The 21,083-nt window shown below is 37.7% G+C and overlaps 1 protein-coding gene across 4 annotated transcripts in view; it reads right to left on the reverse strand.

The window, feature by feature from the left end:
• The window catches only part of MAP3K4 (mitogen-activated protein kinase kinase kinase 4), a 102,442-nt gene that overhangs the window by 26,338 nt on the left and 55,021 nt on the right, over window positions 1-21,083 (reverse strand). For all 4 annotated transcript variants that reach the window (XM_058168247.1, XM_058168240.1, XM_058168232.1 and 1 more), the window contains 12 exons: window positions 19,813-20,003; window positions 15,811-17,186; window positions 11,561-11,803; window positions 10,288-10,431; window positions 8,342-8,499; window positions 7,036-7,152; window positions 5,464-5,563; window positions 5,294-5,377; window positions 4,602-4,868; window positions 3,696-3,845; window positions 2,310-2,471; window positions 1,397-1,530 (listed from right to left, as the gene is read on the reverse strand). In XM_058168247.1, coding sequence (XP_058024230.1) covers window positions 1,397-1,530; window positions 2,310-2,471; window positions 3,696-3,845; window positions 4,602-4,868; window positions 5,294-5,377; window positions 5,464-5,563; window positions 7,036-7,152; window positions 8,342-8,499; window positions 10,288-10,431; window positions 11,561-11,803; window positions 15,811-17,186; window positions 19,813-19,882 — 3,005 coding nt within the window. In that variant the 5' untranslated portion in view covers window positions 19,883-20,003. The remainder of the gene's footprint in view (window positions 1-1,396; window positions 1,531-2,309; window positions 2,472-3,695; window positions 3,846-4,601; window positions 4,869-5,293; window positions 5,378-5,463; window positions 5,564-7,035; window positions 7,153-8,341; window positions 8,500-10,287; window positions 10,432-11,560; window positions 11,804-15,810; window positions 17,187-19,812; window positions 20,004-21,083) is intronic.

Raw genomic sequence — 21,083 nt, forward strand, 5'->3', positions numbered from 1 at the left:
CCGGTTCGCTGGCCGCGCATGCGCAGTACGCGCCAAAAGGAGGCTTGGGAAGGTAAGTAGAACAGCTGGGGGGAGGGAATCAGCTATGATGTGCAGTTTAGTTTCGCTAGAAAGCAGGAAATCCTGCTTTCTAGCAAAGCTAAACCGCACAGCACAGGTGATCGTCCGATCGTAGCTTTTTATCACTACCAGTTCTCCCGAACCGGAGCGAACTGGTAGCATTTCACCCCTGGTATATCCCATTTTGCTCAGGTGACGCTGCTGTTTGGAAAGCTTCACTGGTTGCCAGTGGGCTTCTGGGAACAATTCAAAAGTGTTGATATGACCTTTAAATCCCCACATGACACTGAACAGGTTATCTGTGGGAATACCTCCCAGGTTCATCTGCCCATCCAATCAGACCAAATACAAAATGCGACCTGATGGGATTTTGGAAAGTGACATTTTGGCTTTCTATCTCCATGCATTGGAACTCGGCCGCACAGAGATCTGATCTGCTCATTCTGTCCTCGGTTTTGGGAGAGCAACTTATACCTAGGTATTTCATACATGTAGGAGAAGGCATGCAGTGACAAATTGGTACACAATTTTGTGTATTTTTTTTGACATGTTTGTTATTTTTGTTTATATTGTATATCAACTTATTCATTATTTTCAAGGTTATTGTAATCTATGTAATGACTGAAATTGTTAGCCACTTTGGGAATAGGCAGTATACAAAGCGAACAAGCAAGCAAAGTATGTTCTTTCTCCCATGTAAGGTGCTGAATGGCTTGGAACAAATTGTTGCAGTTGGAAACCACAATCTTGATTAGGATCAGGCAAGGAGATACTGATATCTATTCTTCTTCTTCCAGACTTATTAGCCCCACTCCAGTAGTGGGTTTTAATTCCCCATGCTACCAGTTCGCTACTGGGAACATGTAGAACCTTCTGTGCATGCGAAGGTTCTGCACATGCGCAGAGCATTTTTGATGACTTCTGGTTGGGTGGGTGGGTGGAGCCTCCCGCTGCCACCGCTACGGTTGGCCTGAACCGGGGCGAAGCGATAGCAGCCCACCACTGCCCCACCCGATCAATTCTACAATATCTCCAGTCATAACCATTATTTTTTTAAATAAGCTAAAAACTACAATGCTACAATATACTTTCAACTGTAACTTCTCATAGAATTCATGAAGTTCAAGCGTACTCTTAACTGAGCCAATAGTGACTACATTTTAAACTGCAGTGATTATTTAATGCATGGGCACTGCATTAATTGTTATTTAATAATTTAATCAATACTAATTAAATCAATTGCTGGACAACAGTTCTCTTCTGCGTTTAAGATACACACTTAACAGAAATGAAAGGCACAGAAGACGTTTTTAAAAAGCGTCTACTTTCTCATTACCTGGGTCTGGTGCCTCGACCACTCTCACATTTAGTGAGGACATAATTCATCCATTTTCTTGCAAAACTGATATACTGGTCTCCTATTTTCTGTCTAAATTCTCCAGACATTAGTCGGATGACTTCTTTGTGATACTGTAATAGATTTAAATGATCAGTCCAGATAATGAGCATTCATTCAATGGTTAGAACAGGCTAATGGTGCAACTAAAGAACAATCAGACACAAATTATCCTACTTTGGACACATTATCCAAAGATCTAACTCTTTGGAAAATTCTAGGAAAGGTGGAAGGAAAGAGAAGATGGTGACCAGCACCAAGATGGATGGACTCAATTACAATGGTGATGGGTGCTCTTTGGGAGTTAACTTGCTCTATGATTGACAATAATGGCATCTCCCAGGAAAAAAAAAAGATTGGGGACAGCATCCAAATGTGGTTAGAAAGTACCTCCCAATTTTTTACCTGAAAGTCTCATCCTGCTACTCTGAACTGATCTAACTGAGATAAGAAGCAACTGCAAATGTTTTACATGTCTGGAACTTACTAGAAAAATTAGGGACTATTGGGACCTCTCTCCTACTTCTGGAACTTTCTAATAAACAACTAACAAAAGAGAAAGCCAATGTGGTACAGCGCTTAAGGGTTTGGATTGGAGGTGGAGAATGGAGAGACTCAAGTTCCAAATTCTCCCTCAGCCATGGAAGGGTGACTTTGGGCTAGGTATTCTTTCTCTCAGCCCAACCTCTGTCACCTTAATTATTATATTATCTGAGCTCTTTTCCCCCCCCGCATGTTTACATGTAATAGCTATAAATAGGTTGAGGTGAAGTAACAGTTTGCTAATGTTTACTTAAAATATATGAGTTCCTTTTTTTTCTGAAAAGGCAAAAGAAATTTCTCTTGGACCTACCTCAAAGCCGAAGTTGTAACACTGAATCATGGCTTCTCTATAATATTGCTGCAGGGTAGCAGATTCTGATTCATCAAGTTCAGCATCAAATTCGGAAGTGAACATATGATCAACTCTATCGATTGCGCTGCTGATCTTATTGCACAGGTGCAAAGCATCACTCTGGAAAATGCGAAAAAAAGCTCTGCTGATATGTTTGGAATGTAAAGACACATAATTCTGCTGTAATTTACATAAACATAACCAGTACTAGTAATAAACACGAATGCCTACATCTTTGCTATTTAGATCATTAATCTAGAATTGAAGGGTACTATTGCAATCCTATGCAGGTAGACCTCAACTTAGAACCAGTTATTTAACAAATGTTCAGCGTTACAACAGGAAAGGATGTTTTACAATCAATAAAGTACTTCTGGCCATTGTAAAATGTCACTCTGGCTCTCCTACATCAAATTTACGACTGGTTGTAGTGTCCTGCAGTCACTCAATTTGCCAGTTTCTGGCAAAAAATGCACATTTAGGAGGATGGGTTCATACTTACGACTGATTTCAACTTATGATCATGTTATTTACTTAAAGACCACTGGAAAAATGGTTATAGAATCAGATGCAATCATCTAGATGCCTCAACTTATCACTGTCATGACTTATGACTGAAATTCTAGTAACAATTCTGGTTGTAAGTCAGGGACTACCTATATTCTGGTTGTTAAGTCAAGGACTACCTGTATAAATTTACCTGGAATTAACCTCATTGAAATTAATGGAATTACTTCTGTCAAAGTGTGTAGAAATACTGTATAATATTAACAACTAAAAAAAATCATCAGTAATATGGCATGTATTCTTTTGGCAGGTACATTTGACTATGAGTTGTGGACATGAAAACTTTTATGTCTCTTACACACACTTCATCATTATATTTATGTATATTTTCAGTCATGTTAGGAATATGCTGATAACTCCTCAAAGACACATACAGGTTTTTTTTTAAAAAAGATTCTGTTTCCACTTCCTATTATGCAGCACTTATATAAATGTTTTGAATATGTATCAAAATAGAGACAGTTCTGCTGTCTAATCAGTACATGCAATCCATACAATATGTCACATTCAACTTATTTGCAAATCCCTAATCCAAATTCATAAACTCTCAACAGCCTTACTGACTTTCTATGGAAAGCAGATCTAAGTGGTTGGTTATATATTTTGAAATGATAAATGAATTAGAATCAACAGCCGACACCCAGAGACGGAAACTATGGTCCCTTTACCACCTGTGACCTAAACTCTGGACTTCTGGAAGCTGAAGTCCACAGGTCGTAAAAAGGCCCTAGCTGCGCACCCCTGGCCTAGGAGATAATAAATTAGAAAGTGATGTACCTTCAACTGTTGCAAAGCTGTGGCAATTTCTGGTTGGCTGGAAGTTTGCTCCTGCTGCAAAGAGATCAATCCTTCAAGTAACTGTTGAAAGGCTTTTCTCTGGTTCACAAGATGAACCGGCTGCATTACCACAAGGAGGAGGTTGTCGACCTAGAACAAAAGGAAACACAGCGTTGCTGAAAATAGAATTCAAATTATTTGATGCACTCTAAATATTCCAAGGATGGAACTTTTCTTCCCAGAAAATTAATCAGCTTAACAAGAATCAGTTACAGATTTGGATTTACTAAAGGATTGTCTCATTATGATAATATAAGAGCAATTTTATAAATAGAAGCAGGATTCTATGCATAGGGTTTGTCCGTAGGGTTTGTCCAAACTGGAAGTTGCTAATAGAGGAATGAGAATCTTTTGCGCTTAAAAAAAGTGTTAATTATTCCATTTGTCAAAAGGCCGTCATTCTCAATGGCATTTTCATTACACTTATGTGTGTCGTTTCTTGGGGAAATTAAAGAAGATGAAAGGTTTGTTTACAACATGAAAATACTACCCAATTTTTATTTATGCCTTCAGATTATGATTGTCAGGCAACTGCCTAGACAAATCCCTGCAGATTTATTGTCAATGTTTTTCAGAAATGGTTTGCTGTGGCTTCTTTTCTAAGGGTAGGATATGTGACTAGTCACCCAGCTTGCTTTGAGCCAAAGGAAGGAGTAGAATCCTTCAAGCACTTTTAACCATTAAATCAGACTGGCTCGATAACGTGTTTAGAATATCTAACAAGGGAAACCCAGATTATTAAATATCCAGGACCTTATGGTAGTAATATTTCAGATGTAATTTAGAACATATTAAGCATCACCCAGCATTTGAGTCCATGTATTAGCAAACACCGAAAGTCTTTACCTGCATACTTCTTAGTGTATTAATAGTTTCCACTTGAGGAACTATTTTGATTGGCTGGCCTTCCCAACTGCTCCAGCTGTCATCAAATTCTTGGTCTTTTTCACTGTATTTTGTCATCAGTAAAAACGATTCCCCTGTGACCTCATCAGAATCTTTTGAGCAATCCTTTCCAGCAGCTGCATTAAGCAACTGCAAGATAAGAGATTTTTCCCGTGCAAAAGTATCTGGCATGAAGATTTGTAAAGTTTCAAGCCCCGGAATTTGTACCTGTAAAACAAATGAAAATGGTCAGAAACAGTTAACAAAGAGATCCATATCCCATTTTTATAGTTTTCTCTGTTTGGTGGTGAAGTCAAAACAAATGCATTATCTATGCAAAATAAAACAGGTTTGTAACTACTACACTCGCCCCCACTTCTCCCCCACCCTCCAATACAGACTGCTTTGATTTCTTTGATGTGCAAAAAGTTTCGGAGACTTAATTATCGGAGCTCCTTGAACTGGGACAATTCCAGTTGCAAAAAAATGTTTATATTGTCATTACCTGGTTGCTAGCAATCTAGCCTTAATAAGTATTTGTCTTCCCATGTAGTATATTTAAGCTGCCATCCCATGTATCCGAATTTCTGGGTAAGCTCAAGGACTCCTTCCATTAATATTCCCATGCTACGTAGTCCCGGACTGATTTTTACCTTTGTGTATTGCTGTGCTTTCAGAGCAGCAAGGAAATCTCTCACAGAGGCAGATAATGTGAACGCCGCTGCTATTTCAAGGTCCTACAAATATGGTGATAAAAGTACATTTTGTTACAAATGAACGGCTTAGCATGTAATTGCAACTGGATTTGGCCTAATTTGTTTACCTTTCTTAATCTCTTGGCAAAGCCAAGAGCTTTCGATGCTCTCTCTCTAGCTTCATGAAATAGCTCTTTCAATGCCCGGCTGGTTTCTATAACAGACCTCCTACAAAAATCAAACAAAATGCATTCACAATACCTTTCATTTCAATATTCCAATTTGGAAAAGAGCATGTAAGTGAAGATCAGAAGGCAAATATGTGCAAACAAGAAACTAAAAATATAATTACAACTGCTAAAGTATGTATTTTATTTACAGGCAGTTCTTGTCGGTGATCACAACTGGGACTGGCAACACACTCATGAAACAAAATAATAATCAGGGAAACAGCAACTGCACTTATGATCTTACTTCAGCTTTCCTTTGCTTTGCAGTCCCAAAAAGGTTGTACATGTAAAGAATAGTCGTAGAGTTACTTTAGATTACTGATGTATTAGCAGTCACTAAATCAGGCAGTTGCTAAACAAGGATTACCTATTGATATAGCTGCCAATCTCAAAATTATGACTCTAAGTGGCACATATAGAATTATTATTATTATTACTATTACTATTACTATTACTATTATTATTATTATTATTATTAAGGGCCGGTGAATAGCGCAGGCTGGTAAAGCCTGTTATTAAGAACACAAAGCCTGCAATTACTGCAGGTTCGAGCCCGGCCCAAGGTTGACTCAGCCTTCCATCCTTTATAAGGTAGGTAAAATGAGGACCCAGATTGTTGGGGGGGCAATAAGTTGACTTTGTAAAAATATACAAATAGAATGAGACTATTGCCTTATACACTGTAAGCCGCCCTGAGTCTTTGGAGAAGGGCGGGGTATAAATGTAAACCAAAAAAAAATTATTATTATTATTATTATTAATTCAATTTTTATACCGCCCTTCTCCCGAAGGACTCAGGGCGGTGTACAGCCAAGGTAAAACAAACAATGTAATATACAATTTAAAATACGAATTAAAAAACTTATTACATAATTGGCCTATAACTTTAGAAGATAAAAACTAAAACCCATTAAAAATTAATAATAAAAATTTAAAACCAATAAAATTTAAGCCAGCCCCGTGCGAATAAATAAATGTGTTTTCAATTTGCGGCGGAAGGTCCGAAGGTCAGGTATTTGGCGTAAGCCCGGGGGAAGCTCGTTCCAGAGGGTAGGAGCCCCCACAGAGAAGGATCTTCCCCTGGGGGCCGCCAGCCGACATTGCTTGGCGGACGGCACCCTGAGAAGTCCCTCTCTGTGTGAGCGTACGGGTCGGTGGGAGGCATGAGGTAACAGTAGGGGTCCCGTAAGTACCCAGGCCCTAATTACAACAAAACACAACAGCAATTTATAATGAAATAATATCAGCCGAGGATGAACCTAACTGGAGTCACTGAAAGCAAAATATCCCGATGATGCAATCATCTATTATCCAGATGTGCTACACAAAAATTTTTCTCCTTGATGCTGATGTATATATAAAAATAAAATAAAGAACGTATTTTAAAAAATGTTCTCCTCATCTTGACTATATTCCTCATTAATCAGTGTCAACAATGGTGCTTTATGAACATTTTTTGAAGTGGAATACCTGATTTCATCTGAAGCAGCACTGTCATCAGCACTAGCCCAAAATTCATTACAACTCTCTTGTAAGCCAGAGTCCAAAAAGATTCCTGTTGATTTTAATAGTACTCCTGCAATGTCACTACAACAAAAATAAAACAGTCACTTCCAAGAACATTTACGCACCAAAAAGCTCCTTTCCTGCAACTATAATAGAGATAAAGGAACAACAGCCCTCCAAACATTGCTCACTGCAAAACCTAACATTTCTCAACCCAGACTGACTCAAGCCCTGGAAATTATGGTTCTGCAAAGCCATGTTCTGCATCTATGCACTACAAGGTAATGTAGCAATTCGGATATAAGCATACAATATTTAAATTCCTCCCCATCTTATTTTGATTCATCTTATTTTGAACTAAAAAAAAGTGTGAATAGGGGAGTAAAAGCTAAATTAAAGATCCATTTATAAAAAAAAGATTAATATCCTTTTTTTCATTTATTTACATACGATGTAAATAAAGCTGTTGGATAAAATCAAATATTTCTGATCCTGATTTCAAGTGGGTTGAAGTTTTTTAAAAAATATATATAGCTAAGAAAATTGCCACTTTTAGTACATGAACTTAATTTTGCAATAAGAATTTTAATCACAGATATATATAATTATAAACACTTCCTGTACAGCATACATAAGCAGATATAAAAGCCACATTTGCATTCCAGGTAATAATAGATCAGGGATCTACAAACTTGACAACTTTAAGACTTGTGGACTTCAACTCCCAGAATTCCTTAGACTGCATATTTCCAAGTCTGGAGACCGCTGCAAGATTACAAACTCTGCCCTGTAACTTTGCTTAATTTGTAATATCCAAAACATAGGATAAGTGTTTTGGAAAGGAGCAGCAAATGAAAATCAACACTCCTGGATAGGCAAATTTCTTGGCCATACTTTAATGAGTCTATTTGACATGTGGAACAGTGTTATTAGCACCAAGAACAGAGCTAAATAGTAAGTTGACATATTTTGAATAAATAATTGGCTTCCATTGAAATTATTCAAGTAAAATTAATATCAAATTAGAAGCATTAGATATCATTAAAAAGATCAACTTTCAATTTGACAGAATATAAAATTGGGGAGACATATAAGCAACTTATTAAAAATATTACAATTGTTGATGGAAATGTAGTATTAAAGTCATAGTTTGGACTTTAAAATAAATCCCAGAAGTTTTAAACTAAGATATGAATTTTCACTTATTGAAAGAAAGTAAATCACTATAAACAAACAAACAGAAGATTCATAGTAATAATGCAAATTCTACCAGAATAGTTTTCCAGCTTGAGCTTCACCTCCTCGTATATAAGGCGTTATTTCTTTGGTGAAATTCCATTCTTCTTCCAAAAGATTCTTTAAACTATGAGATGCCTGAGGTAACTGCTGTAGCATTTGGATCCAGCTTCCCATGTAAGCAAAATAAACCTTGAAACCCAGAAAGAAAGAGTAGGGAAAGCCATTTAAAGAGCTCATCCATAATATCATTTTATATTTATAAAACTGAACATTGCTTACAATTCTCCTTTCTTCCTTTTATCAATTCTCATGTTACTGGCACAGAATTATAGTCCCCAACCTCCATGCCAGTCAAGAAACAGAATTCCTCAAAAACTACTGGAAACCTCAAGAGAGGCCTCATTGGCTTGGAAAAGGAGTACTTTCACATAAGGAATTGTGTACAAGTAGTCCTCGACTTAGAACAATTCATTTAGTGACCATTCAAAGTTACAATGGCCCTGAAAAAGTGACTTATGGCCATTTTTCAAACTTATGACCTTTGTTGCAGCCCCAAGATCATATAATCAAAATTCAGATGCTTGGCAACTGGTTCATACTTTGATGCGAAAGTATCAAAATACTTTGATACAACAACAGACTGTTGCTGTGTCCTGAGTTCATGTGATCAGCTTTTGCAACCCTTTGACAAGCAAAATCAATGGGGAATCCAGATTCACTTAACAACTGTGTTATCAACGGCAGTGATTCGCCTAACAACTATGGCAAAAAAGGTCATAAAATGGGGCACAACTCAACAAATGTCTCATTTAACAACAGAAATTTTGGGCTCAATTGAGGTCGTAAGTTGAGGACTACCTGTACTTAATTCAATCAACAGCACTGGTCTACTATAAGGTGTATTAAATGGACTTCAACATACCTGTGGCTTTTAACACCAAAAAGAGAGTCTACCGGTGACTCATACAAATAGACTCAAAGTGTCAAGAACTGCACTTTGAAAACTGAAGCAAGATTTATCTGTTTCTTGCCTGGGAGAAAAATACATCTCTTTCTCTGTGGACCTAGTTTTCCTAGCAGATGATAGAAGATAATATGTGTTCCTTCGATTCTGCAGGGCCAGGAATATCAACAAAGAGTAAGCTCTCTGCAGTTGCTCTTTTTGGATGGGGTCATGTTAACTTCTCATCACAACGTCCTTCCTAGAAAGGATACATGGTTCTAACCATGTCCCAAAGGTGCTTTTTCAAGAGGCAACTGGACTTTCTGGTTTTTCTTTGAAGACGTTTCACTTCTCATCCGAGAAGCTTCTTCAGCTCTCTTGAGAAGAAGCAAAACATCTTCAAAGAAAAACCAGAAAGTACAGTTGCCTCTTGAAAAAGCACTTTTGGGACAACCATGATCTGGATGACCGAGAATCTCCATAGACATTCTAACCATGCTTTCGGTCACTGTGCCCTCCCTTTGAAACAATATTTCCTTCTGAGCCCCAGACGGTCTTGACCCTGCATGCATTTTTTAAGGGTTGGAAGACCTAGTTTTTCTCATAGGTACATGATCAAATTTGTCAACCTGCCTGGTTCAAGTTTTACAATGGTTGTATATCCGTGGCGTAATCTGTCATCATTTAGTGCTGTTTGTCTCCTAATGTTAATATTCTTTACCTTGACTGTTTTCAACAGGATGGCTATGAATATACTTATTAAATATAAAGAAGCAAACCCTTAAAGGCTCATAGGTAGGTAGGTAGATGATAGATAGATAGATAGATAGATAGATAGATAGATAGATAGACAGACAGACAGACAGAGGGAGAGAGAGAGAGAGAGAGACAGACAGACAGACAGACAGACAGACAGAGCTGAAATACAAAATTCAGGTTTTTGCAGGCTAGGAAAGTTCTTTGTTAACTGAAGTAATCTAAAAATAACTAAGCAGAACTTGAATCATCAGATGTTACACTGAATTGTTTGTTACCATTAACATCTTATGCAAGTCGTCTTCGAAAGAATCGATGTTGCAGTGCTTCTGAAGGTCATCCACAACCTCACGTAACATAAACTGGTAATATTGCTTCATCAGGAGGCCACCTTTTAGAACCTCTCTACACTCGCGCACTAGCTGCAAAAGAACAGTCCATAAATAGTACACTGATCAATCTGGTGTTTTCATGCTGCAAAATGCAAAGATGTTTCTAAAGAGCAAATTCTATAAACATCTGTCCTCTGAAGATCTGCTGGTACATGAGACAAGTACCCCATAAAAAGGATGCAAAATAAAACCCAATTGGTGGAATAGCTGATATCTGTAGGGTATGAATCTAAGCCCCTTGTCATCCATTTTCCATCTCTGCTGTAATGTTTTATCTCATGGAATTCGGCAAGTACTGTTATCCCTCTACGGTCTGCATTTTTTTCATATTTGCTTGAATACTGAATAGTTGTAGTTTTCATTTAAGAGCAAAGCAATATGTTTAATTTTTTTTTCTTGGAGGAGACTGTGGATTATTAGTACCATCTATATCAAAAGGCCATTTTTGTTATCAGCCTAAATATTTTTTATTACTGAATGACATAGAAATAATAGATATTTATTTTTAATTTTTATAACTATTAAATTTATTTGCCCATCTCATTTTAAACAACTTTGGGTTGCTTACAGAATAGTAACACTAGACAAAATAAAATCATGACCCTAAAGATGAAGGAGGAAGTGGGGGGGGGGAGGAGCTGGGATTAGCCCTTAATTAGTCAACCATTTATAAATATATAAATTAGTCAATCATTTATAAATATATTTTATATATACTATGTTGAAATTTGTAAACATTATGTAACATGTACATCATCATGTAGCATTACAGCATAAATTCTCCAAAGTTAGAAAATATGTAAATAGTTTCACTAAGAAGCCACTTTATTTAATTTGGAGAAAAAAGAGAGATTGCTTTTATGCCCTCTGTAGAATCCTCTGTCTTTCCTCTTTTCAAAACATAAAAATAAACATTATATAGCTATTCTCCTAAAGCACTTATCATTTGTGGACAATTTAGAAGTTGAACAAGACATTGTTTTTTCACTGTTGATAAAATAATTATTTGTAAGCAAGGAGTATTTGTTGCAAGCAATGTTCTCATTCATTATCTTGTGAGCAGCATCTGTGCTACAGCAGAGAATTGTGAAGATACATTTTTACCTGCCACCACCCTAATATTACAGAATAAAAATAAAATAAAATATGACAGGCAAACCTGCTTAATACTCAAGAGGGATGGCTCCCCAGCAGGCTGCTGTTCCAATCTTAATTTGAGACACTCGTGGATAACATTGAGAAGAACTCGGCAAAGAACCAGAAAGGCAGGTTCAAAAGATGGCAAATCCATAGATTTCAACTCTTCCCATGATACAGTACTGCATTTTTGATCTGAAGAAGCCGGAGAATTTGACAACTGCACATAATCTGAACTTAAAATGGGATCTGGGTATTCAGAAAACTAACAGCAATAAAAGAGAGAAAGAGAGAATTTGGTGATTAATTTTATCTCTTCTTTGGAACAGTACATTTTTATAAACCACTTATTAACTTTAAAAACAACTGCTGAAAATACATGTAGCAACACTACCTTCTGTTTAAACTGCATCCTATCCTTGCAGATAAATATTTCAAGAAAGGTCTCAGCGGTCACCAACTGGTCCGCAAGAAAATTTTGGTGGTCCGCAGAATAATCATTTGTATTTTTTATATTGCACTAAATACTATTTCTTCTTCTGCCAACCTAGCAGCTTGAAAGCACGTAAAAAATGCAAGTAGAAAAATAGAGGCCACCTTTGGTGGGAAGGTAACAGCATTCTGTGTGCCTTTGGCATTTAATCATGCCAGCCACATGACCACGGAGACGTCTTCAGACAGCGCTGGCTCTTCGGCTTTGAAAAAGAGATGAGCACCGCCCCCTAGAGTCGGGAATGACTAGCACATATGTGCGAGGGGAACTTTTACCTAAATACTATTTATCTTTTTAAAAAAATCATATTAGTGGTCTGCGGGATTTAAAATTATGAATTTAGTGGTCCCTGAGGTCCGAAAGGTTGGTGACCCCCTGCTCTAGGCTATACAGCATAGATGCTGATATTCAAAGTATGCTACCTCTCCTCCCCCCAATAAAAAAAATCCCTTTTGGTGCAAGCACGTGAATTAGATTGGGACTAACCAACTGGTTGCTCCAGAAGAATAGCAACATAGGAGTAATCAGGCTTGTAGCAATAATATATATATAACTAGCATGGTTGCTAGATTTACAAGAAACACATTTTCTAATACACATATGGCAGCTTTATCAAAGGAACATTGTTTTTAACAGAAATCCATGTAAAACTAAAATGCCAATGAGATAAAGGAATAGATACACCAATTATTAAAATACCAGCAATGTCTAAACATCTTTAGGCTCGTCTTTCTTGGGTCTACGTAAGAAAGTCACAGAGGCAGCCAATAGCTGATATTTTCACTCTGGACTGGGATGGTATCATTATATAGCACAATGGGAAAATTAAAACAAGAGACCAGTGAACCAGAATGCCTGGACAGTACAGGGACATGCTGGGGAGGTGAGCCATTGAGGCTCCAGCACATCTCCCAGGGTGCCAGATGTTGATGATAAGGATTAATATGAAGAAAGCTCCTGCCAGTTTTCAATCCTACTCCATAATAGTAGGAATCAAACTACTGATCAAATGTAAAGTTCATGTACCAGGCATTCATCGCCATGCATATAACCGAAGCATATGCAAAACATCAAGCAAAGGAAAAGTTTTCCTTGATTGGGCCTGATAAGTATGGCCTAAAGTATCCTTCAGTTTTCTTCTGGGATGTTTTCTTGCTGCCCAATTGAGCCTACATAGCCTGAGAGGAGGGTGGGGCTCTCATCCTAACCATCCCCAACTCTGCTTAGCTCCCAAACCTAGTTTTCATTGGCCAGCGCTGCCACTCGCTGAGGGAATGAAAATATAGAGAGAATGCTATAGAAAAAGAGAAGCACACTTACCTGGTTTAGAATCTTCTTCAACTATCATGTCTAAAAATTTAAATAAAAGTAGGTTTTACCCCAGTCCCAGGAATTAAGGATAAATTATTCTGCAATATGGACCCAGTTAAAACCTTTTCTAAAAAACAAACAAACCCAGTCTTTGCTTTTTCAATTGTCTTCTTCAGATCCCATATAATATTTTCCTAAATATTTGCAATTCTTTACAAAAATAAGACAATAATTTAACACACTGTTAAAAACCACTTACAAGTATCCACATTATCAAAATCTGCGGTGAAACAGATCAGATACCAGGAGAAGCAATCAAATTGTTATGTCTATGGAGGAAGTTACATAGAAAGGTAGCAGCATTTTTCTCCACCTACAACATTCACAGGTTAAAAATCCTGCTTCGAGACACTATTTGCTTCATGATAATTTCAGTAGCATAATTCTACTTTATGGCCAATTTGAAATTACACAATGATTATTAAACTTAAAAAAAAAAACAAATTTGAGAGACATGGTATAATAAAACATTCATCTATTATATTTTTCACTCCACAAGACACCATAAGACCATAAGACGCACTCCAGTTTTTGGCCCCTTTGCGTCCCGTCTTTGGTCTCCTTGCATCTTGGTTTTGGCCTTTGTGCGCCCCATTTTCAGCCTCGAAACAGGGCATGCAGAGGTCGAAAACAGAGCGTGCAGATGCAAACGGCCAAAGGATGGGGGCCAGCAGGTGGGCGGGGCTTCGGCACTATTCGCTCCATAAGATGCACAGACATTTCCACCCAATTTTGGGAGACAAAAAAAGGGTGTCTTAAGGAGCGAAAAATATGGTATATGATAACCATGTAAATTATACAATACAAATTAATATTTGAGTTTTTATCATAACAAGAAAAAAAACTGTCAGACTTCTTCCATATCAAAAATATTTCCAGGAATCTGACAGCAATGTAACATTTAAATGCACCCTCTACTCATCCAATCTGTAGGCTATACACTGGAGTACTTCTGAAACATGTAAACCCAAAAGAAATTTAATGAATGGGTTTTGGAGGGGTTAAGCATGCAAGATAAGACTGGGATATCAGAAATTCAATTCTCCTGTAAATCATTAAAATAACTGGATGATTTTGGTTAGCTACTCTCATCTAGCATAATCACAAAATTCTTGTGAGAATAAACAGGAGAGGAAAAAAGCAGACAGGCTTCTAGAACTACTTAGAGGAAAAGCAGAATATAAGTACAGTAATGTATAATGTTTTTGTATTAATTATTTTGAATTTAAATGTATTTAAAATATTCAGTTTGCTGTATCTTAGCTCTCACAGGACTTCCTGGTAATTTTTATTTCCTAAATTTCAGAAGGATTGGAACATTTATTCATTTTTTTTCATTTTGTATAAAATTACCTTTCAGTCTAAAAAATATCCTTTCTTCCACAATCAAAATCACATCAGAAAAGAATAAAATAGCATAGATAATATTCTGTGAAAAAACTTCCATTTCTAGCACTTGGCCATTATTACTCCAATAAGGCCTGTCCCATGTTATAGGGCCATTAGTATCATCACTAAGAAAGAAGGAAGAGAGTGGGAGAAATTGAATACCTAGTGCAGCGGCCCACCACCTTTAGGGCACCAGGGACTGATTCTGTGGAGTTTTTTCTGTGGACTGGAGGAGGCGTGGTTTCATGTGCTGCCTGCATCCCGTGAATGGGGCTTCGCTTGTTTATGCAGACTGGTTTCTGGCATGCTGCAGACTAGTGCTGGTTCCCGGACCAGGGGCTGCAACCCTTGATATAGAGTATTCCCACTAACCTTTAACTGTCAGGAAATTGACACAGGTAGTCCTCGACTTATGACAACTGAGCCCAATATTTATGTTGCTAAGGAAGGCAGTTGTTAAGCGAGTTTTGCCCCATTTTACAACCTTTTCTGCCACAACAGTAGTTGTTAAGTGAATCATGCAGTCATTAAGCGAAACTGGGTTCCTCCATTGATGGTGCTTGTCGGAAGCTGGCTAGGAAGGTTACAAATAGTGATCATAACCCTGCAACATTGCAACTACTGTCATTCCTGTTGCAAAGCACCCAAATTATGATCATGTGACCAAGAGAATGCTGCAATGGTTGTCAAGTATGGAAAGTGGTCATAAGTCACTTTTTAAAGTGCCATTGTAATGTTGAACGGTCACTGAATGAATGGCTGTAAGTCAAGGACTACCTGTGTAGGCTCTGTTGTGGCTTTTCTGTAGTGCCAGACACAGAATTGACAAGAAAAGACCACATATATATTACATTATGTTTCACCTGATAATGTCACCATTACTAAAGCAAGTCATCATGGTTTAGCATGGTTCAAACTATATACGCATTTTTACATAGATTTTTTTTTTTGGAAGAAAAACATTGCTAAAAGGACTATTTCTTGAGCATCGTCCATTCCACCCACCTCCCCAAACCTACCTCCAGCTGCTGATTGCTCTTTATCAATGCCATTCGGGCCCTCTGCAAGGAGCCATGCATTAACTTGTGCAGTCTTAAAATGAGTTTCCTCAACCCCATCTGTTTCAGTGCTTTATCTACAAATGGCCTATAAATAGCAGTCAAATAAGGTCTGCCATAGCCTGCCTCTCTGCTGGACTCTGTAACTGCCCGGCAGATTGAGTCATCTTCAGATTCAAGCCCATCAAGCTTTCTTGACAAATGTTCCTCTGCCTCAAAGTCAAAATTTGTATTGGCAAGATTATTCCGGATGGCTTGTCTGAGTTCCTCCACATTCCCCTCAAAGATTTGTTCTTCATCTTCACTTTCCTCTGTGCATGCACCTGAGGTTACCCTATCATCATCATCGTCTTCATCGTAAACTTCATCGTCTGGATTGTTGTCCCTGAATGAACGAGGAGAAGGGATTTCAAACACTGGCCAGCCAATGTCAGAAAGATCCTTGATGCCCAAAAGAGTCCCCATAATCCTTAGTTTCTGGTTTAAATCTTTTGTAATGTTTAACCAAAGACAAAGTGCCTGCACCCTGTCCTGAAAATCCCTTGCAGCATATTTTTCATAGTCACTTTGAAGGGCCTTCAGAGATGGATAAAGTGCTTCTACATATTCTAGCAGCTCCATTATCCGCTTTACCTGTTCAAAAGAGACCCGCTGGCGATGGAGGTGCTCATGATAGCTTGAGTAGCCCATTACATGGGCTGCTTTACACTGTCTTGCCGACGTACCATTAAGACTAGCTCCATTTCCCACACAGGAGAGGTTCCGATAGTTTACCTTGAAAGTAAAAATTTCATTGATAATATCAGGGATGGCTTGACGAGCTGTGTACAAATAGAAGTCTTGGTCCTTAATAGTCCGCCCTGCGTGCCATGCCTGCAGTTCAAGCCATATTAATTCATTGGATCGGTTTAATTCAACAGAGGAAGTGCTTTCCTGGCCTTTCTGCTCTTTGTCCTTTTTCTTGGAAACTGAGGTAAGCTTTAGCAATAGCCGCAGGGTCTCAAAAAATTTTAAGCGGTCTGCTGGGTAATCAGTACGAGACGTCTGACGTGTAGTTTTGGCTATAGGCACGGGTACAGATACTGGAGGCTTAGCATTGCTGCAGCCAAGGCTGAGGTAAGGCTTATTGAGATCAATATCCGGAATCGACTTTTTTGGCAAGGACCCACTAACCGAGTCCAACATGAATGAACACTGTACGTTTTTCTTGTGATCCCTCTCAGTTGTCCTTAGGGTGGCTCGGATCTTTTTCCCCTGCTTATAGCTGTGCTCTTCTGAGTTCTCGGAGATTTTAATATTATCTTTGTTAGGCAGCTGGTTGGGTGAGCTCATTTTCTCTGAAATCATAACATGAAACACATTTTTTTTTCACATCAAAAATAAAACATTTTTTTTTAAAAAAACCCTACTTTATACTAATTTTATTTATTTCTTCCATTCCATAAGTGTTCAGTTTTATTGTATGCTACATGACACATTTATGACCATTCCTTACAATTATGTAAAAGGTTCAAAACCTAATAGATATCACACATAATTCTAATGCCATTCAAATACTCTGCCCATGTTTTTATGTCTAGCGTCATATATTTATGAAACACTGGAACACAGGCATCCAGTAGAAACCACATTGATGTCAAGCATATCGCAACATCATGTGAATTATGCAAATTATGTAATTTGGCTCAGTCAAATCATGATGCAGATGGTGTACAGTACAGAATGTGCACTATTTATGTGATGATGTCATAAGACATATGACATCATTCTCCATCTGCCTTCCTATGATATCTATATAATACAGATTGTTACCTGGTACTTAGCTGTGCCCACAAATTAAGATGATAAAACGTCTTAATAGTTATGAGAATGGCAACAGGATAGTCATATCCCACTCATTCAACCATAACACACTGATGTTTCAGTAATTACATCTAAAGTTTTAGGTGGCCAGGTTTGAAACTCTGAATTATTAGGTTCCTGTCATTACAAAACCACATGCCGCATTAACTTTTTACTTAAAACTTCAGTTTTGTGTTACTGCTATTTTTAAACAATGAGATAAACCTCACTTATCTGATTTAGTTATCTCAATTTCTGTACCTCTTCATTATGCTTTCCTAGTCATTCAACTTAAACCAAAATCTAACATGAGAATGAAAAAAACCATATTTTAGAAATGTCCATAAATGTGTAAGTAACAATAATTGATAACCACACCAAAGAGCTCTTTGAAACATACTTCACTCAAAATTCAAGACACTCTGAGTCATTTTGTACCTAAGGGCATCATAATTATATTGTGGCGTTTTTAAAATAACAGGGCTAATGGAAACATTCAGTTGTACTAATTGTAATCCTAAGAAGTGACTTCTCATTACAATTATCTCTTTTACTATACAGAGCAGCTGGAACCAGTGACTAAACAGAAGTCTTCAGAGCATAAGCCTTGATGGAATGGAGAGGAATCACATTTTTTTCTTAAAATTACTGACTAAACCTTTCTAAAACGAATACACTATTGCATACGAACTAAAAAACAAAACTATGAAGTTGTAAAACTAACTTCATTGATCCATAATTTCATTCAAATTGATGTAAGCAACATCCCCTTCCTGAGAAAGATACTTGAGCAATTGATTAATTTTATAGAACCATTTTGGTTAGTTTAAGCCTGGCCTTTCCACTGACACTAGCGTAATAACTCTTAATCATCATCTTTATCTCTCTTAGCTGAGAGAAAAAATGGAGGGTGACTCTGATGATTCTATTGAACCTCTGAGTGGGTTTCTGAAATACTGATCATGATGTCCTTCTGCAGAGGCTGTCCAAGTTAGATGAAAGGGAACTCTATGCATAGCCGTGGTTGCACAGCATAGCCATCTCCTGAAAATGGTGCTGCAGGATTCTGCAAGGTTGCATTTTATCCCCCATGCTGTTTAAAATCTACATGAAGCTGCTGAGTGAGATCATTTGGAGATTAAGAATAAAGTGTCACCATTTTGCTGATGACACACAGCCGTCTGTTTTCATTAGCTCCAGGTGAAGCAGAAATATTGAATTCAGTGCTGGCCACAGTAATGGGCTGGATAAAGGCTAACAACTTCTGTCTGTCTTGTCTGTCTCTCGGTCCAGCATTTCTGAACAAGATAGAAATGCTGAGAGCAGGTAAGTTTATCCAGGTGAACAATGGTCACCTTATTCTGGAAAGTGATCTACAACTCTTAAAAGATCAGTTTCACAGTTTGAGTATTCTTTTGGTCAATAAAGACCCAAGTGTCCTCCGTGGTACAAAGTACCAACATAGGATGGTACATAGGCTGTGGTACCAATATAGGCTGGTAATGGTAATGTATACTTTGGACAATCATTGCCTGTCAGAATAAATAATATCAAGCTAAATAGAAAACTAGACAACCTTGGGACAAGCTGACTATCCACAATGCTATTTTCTTCCCATTTCTAATTGTTTTTAATATACTTTGTAACGAATTAACCCTCTTAATCCTGCTGCTCTGCTGTGCCAGTTGTATTGCAAAAGAGCAAGTGATGAGACAGAAATCTGAGGCCTTTGATCTTCCCACTAACGCTTAGCCATTCTGTATTAGGAGTGGCAGAACAGTAGGCTCCATGGATGTAAGCTTGGCTATTCATTCTTCATCAAATGAAAAAGGGGAATGAAAGTTTTCTGCACATTCAGCAGAAAGGAAGAGACTCTATCGATTCTCCTTCCTCTCTACCCACAGAAACAGTTCATTTCTCAATTTTCACTGCATTGGACAAAAGTTTCCATTTCGTCTGTCTAATATAAATTATTATATATACATACTATTAGTATCTAATATCCATACTAATATAGTATGTCTAATACACTGGGGAAACGACAGTAGATTTCAAGCATCACGCCAAGTTACTCACTGCTGACTGCTTTACTTTTTGCAATCCTGAAAAATTCTTGCATACCTTTCAAAGCAGAACGGTTGGTAGGTTTCCCAATATTACTTTTCAGATGTTTTGTTGACAGGCGTTTCATCTGCCGTGGTGTGCTAGGAGGGGAGGTTCCATAGAAAGTTTCAGTATTTGCTTCATCCAATAAGTCTTCAGTATCAGATTCGGATATCTTGCAAGTAGCATCTTCAAACCTGCACTCTTGCCTAAGTATAAGCAATGAAAGAAATTAGGAATTATTGGTTTATAATCCCCACCCCGTCCCAAAAGGGGGGGAAACCCACCCCAATTTAAATGCTTTCATCTAAGTGTCATGATCTTTCTGCAGCTCTCCCAAAGCAGTTTTTTCCCCCTAGGGTATCACTTTTATGTCTTTGGTTGGAAAACATTGTAGATTGAATTGAATATTTTAAAAGTGGACCCCCATGATCACTTAACAGGACAAAAATGAGATGTACAATTTGACATATATACATTTCCGTCTATTAAAAAATGAATCATGCAATAGCACAAAGTGCATATGTGCTGCTAAATATTTAATGCATCTGTAGCAAACTTTTGTCAAACATGCATTGTAGTGAAGCATTACGCCTTACCTATTTGCTTGCAACTACATGAGTCTAAAAGGGGCAGAGTTTGCATTGAAACCCTACAGTATGACGGACATTTCATCATTTGATCCTTCTTTCACCAATTCTGTGGACACCAACGCCACATTAATTGGTGAGCAAACCATTAACAGGCCACTAATTTCTATATACATGCAAAGCAGACTTCTCGTCTCGTTAGGAAAGGCAGCAGACACCTAAATGAAGACCAACATCTTCTACAAACTTAAGAACCTTTAAGGTATGTTTCTACGGAGAAAAATACATGATTTTTACAACTGAAAAATGTTGTTTTCACTTACGTGAAAACATTACAAATTTTGAACAACTCCAGTCTCCAGCATCAGAGAACTGCAATTCCCATGTATATTAGTGGGCTTCTAGGAAACCCTCCTACTATATAAATATCTACGTCAGGGCCTTATAACTGGTTGCATAGGGACCATTTAAAGTTACACCAGACCCTTCAAAATTTACTTAATGAGCCCGATTCAAAATTCTGGCCAGGTACCCCTTCCTGCAATTATGTGACCACATTTTGGGCATTTTGGCAATCAGCCTGCATTTATAGCTCTTTAAGGCATCCCACGGTCACATAACCATATTTATGCAGTTTTTGTCCCAAACCAGCATTTATTTCATTTCTGGCAAAAAATGCCACATAGCAAACAATGGATT

This window comes from Ahaetulla prasina, chromosome 1 (assembly GCF_028640845.1).
Source record: "Ahaetulla prasina isolate Xishuangbanna chromosome 1, ASM2864084v1, whole genome shotgun sequence".
NCBI classification, from domain to species: Eukaryota; Metazoa; Chordata; class Lepidosauria; order Squamata; family Colubridae; genus Ahaetulla; species Ahaetulla prasina.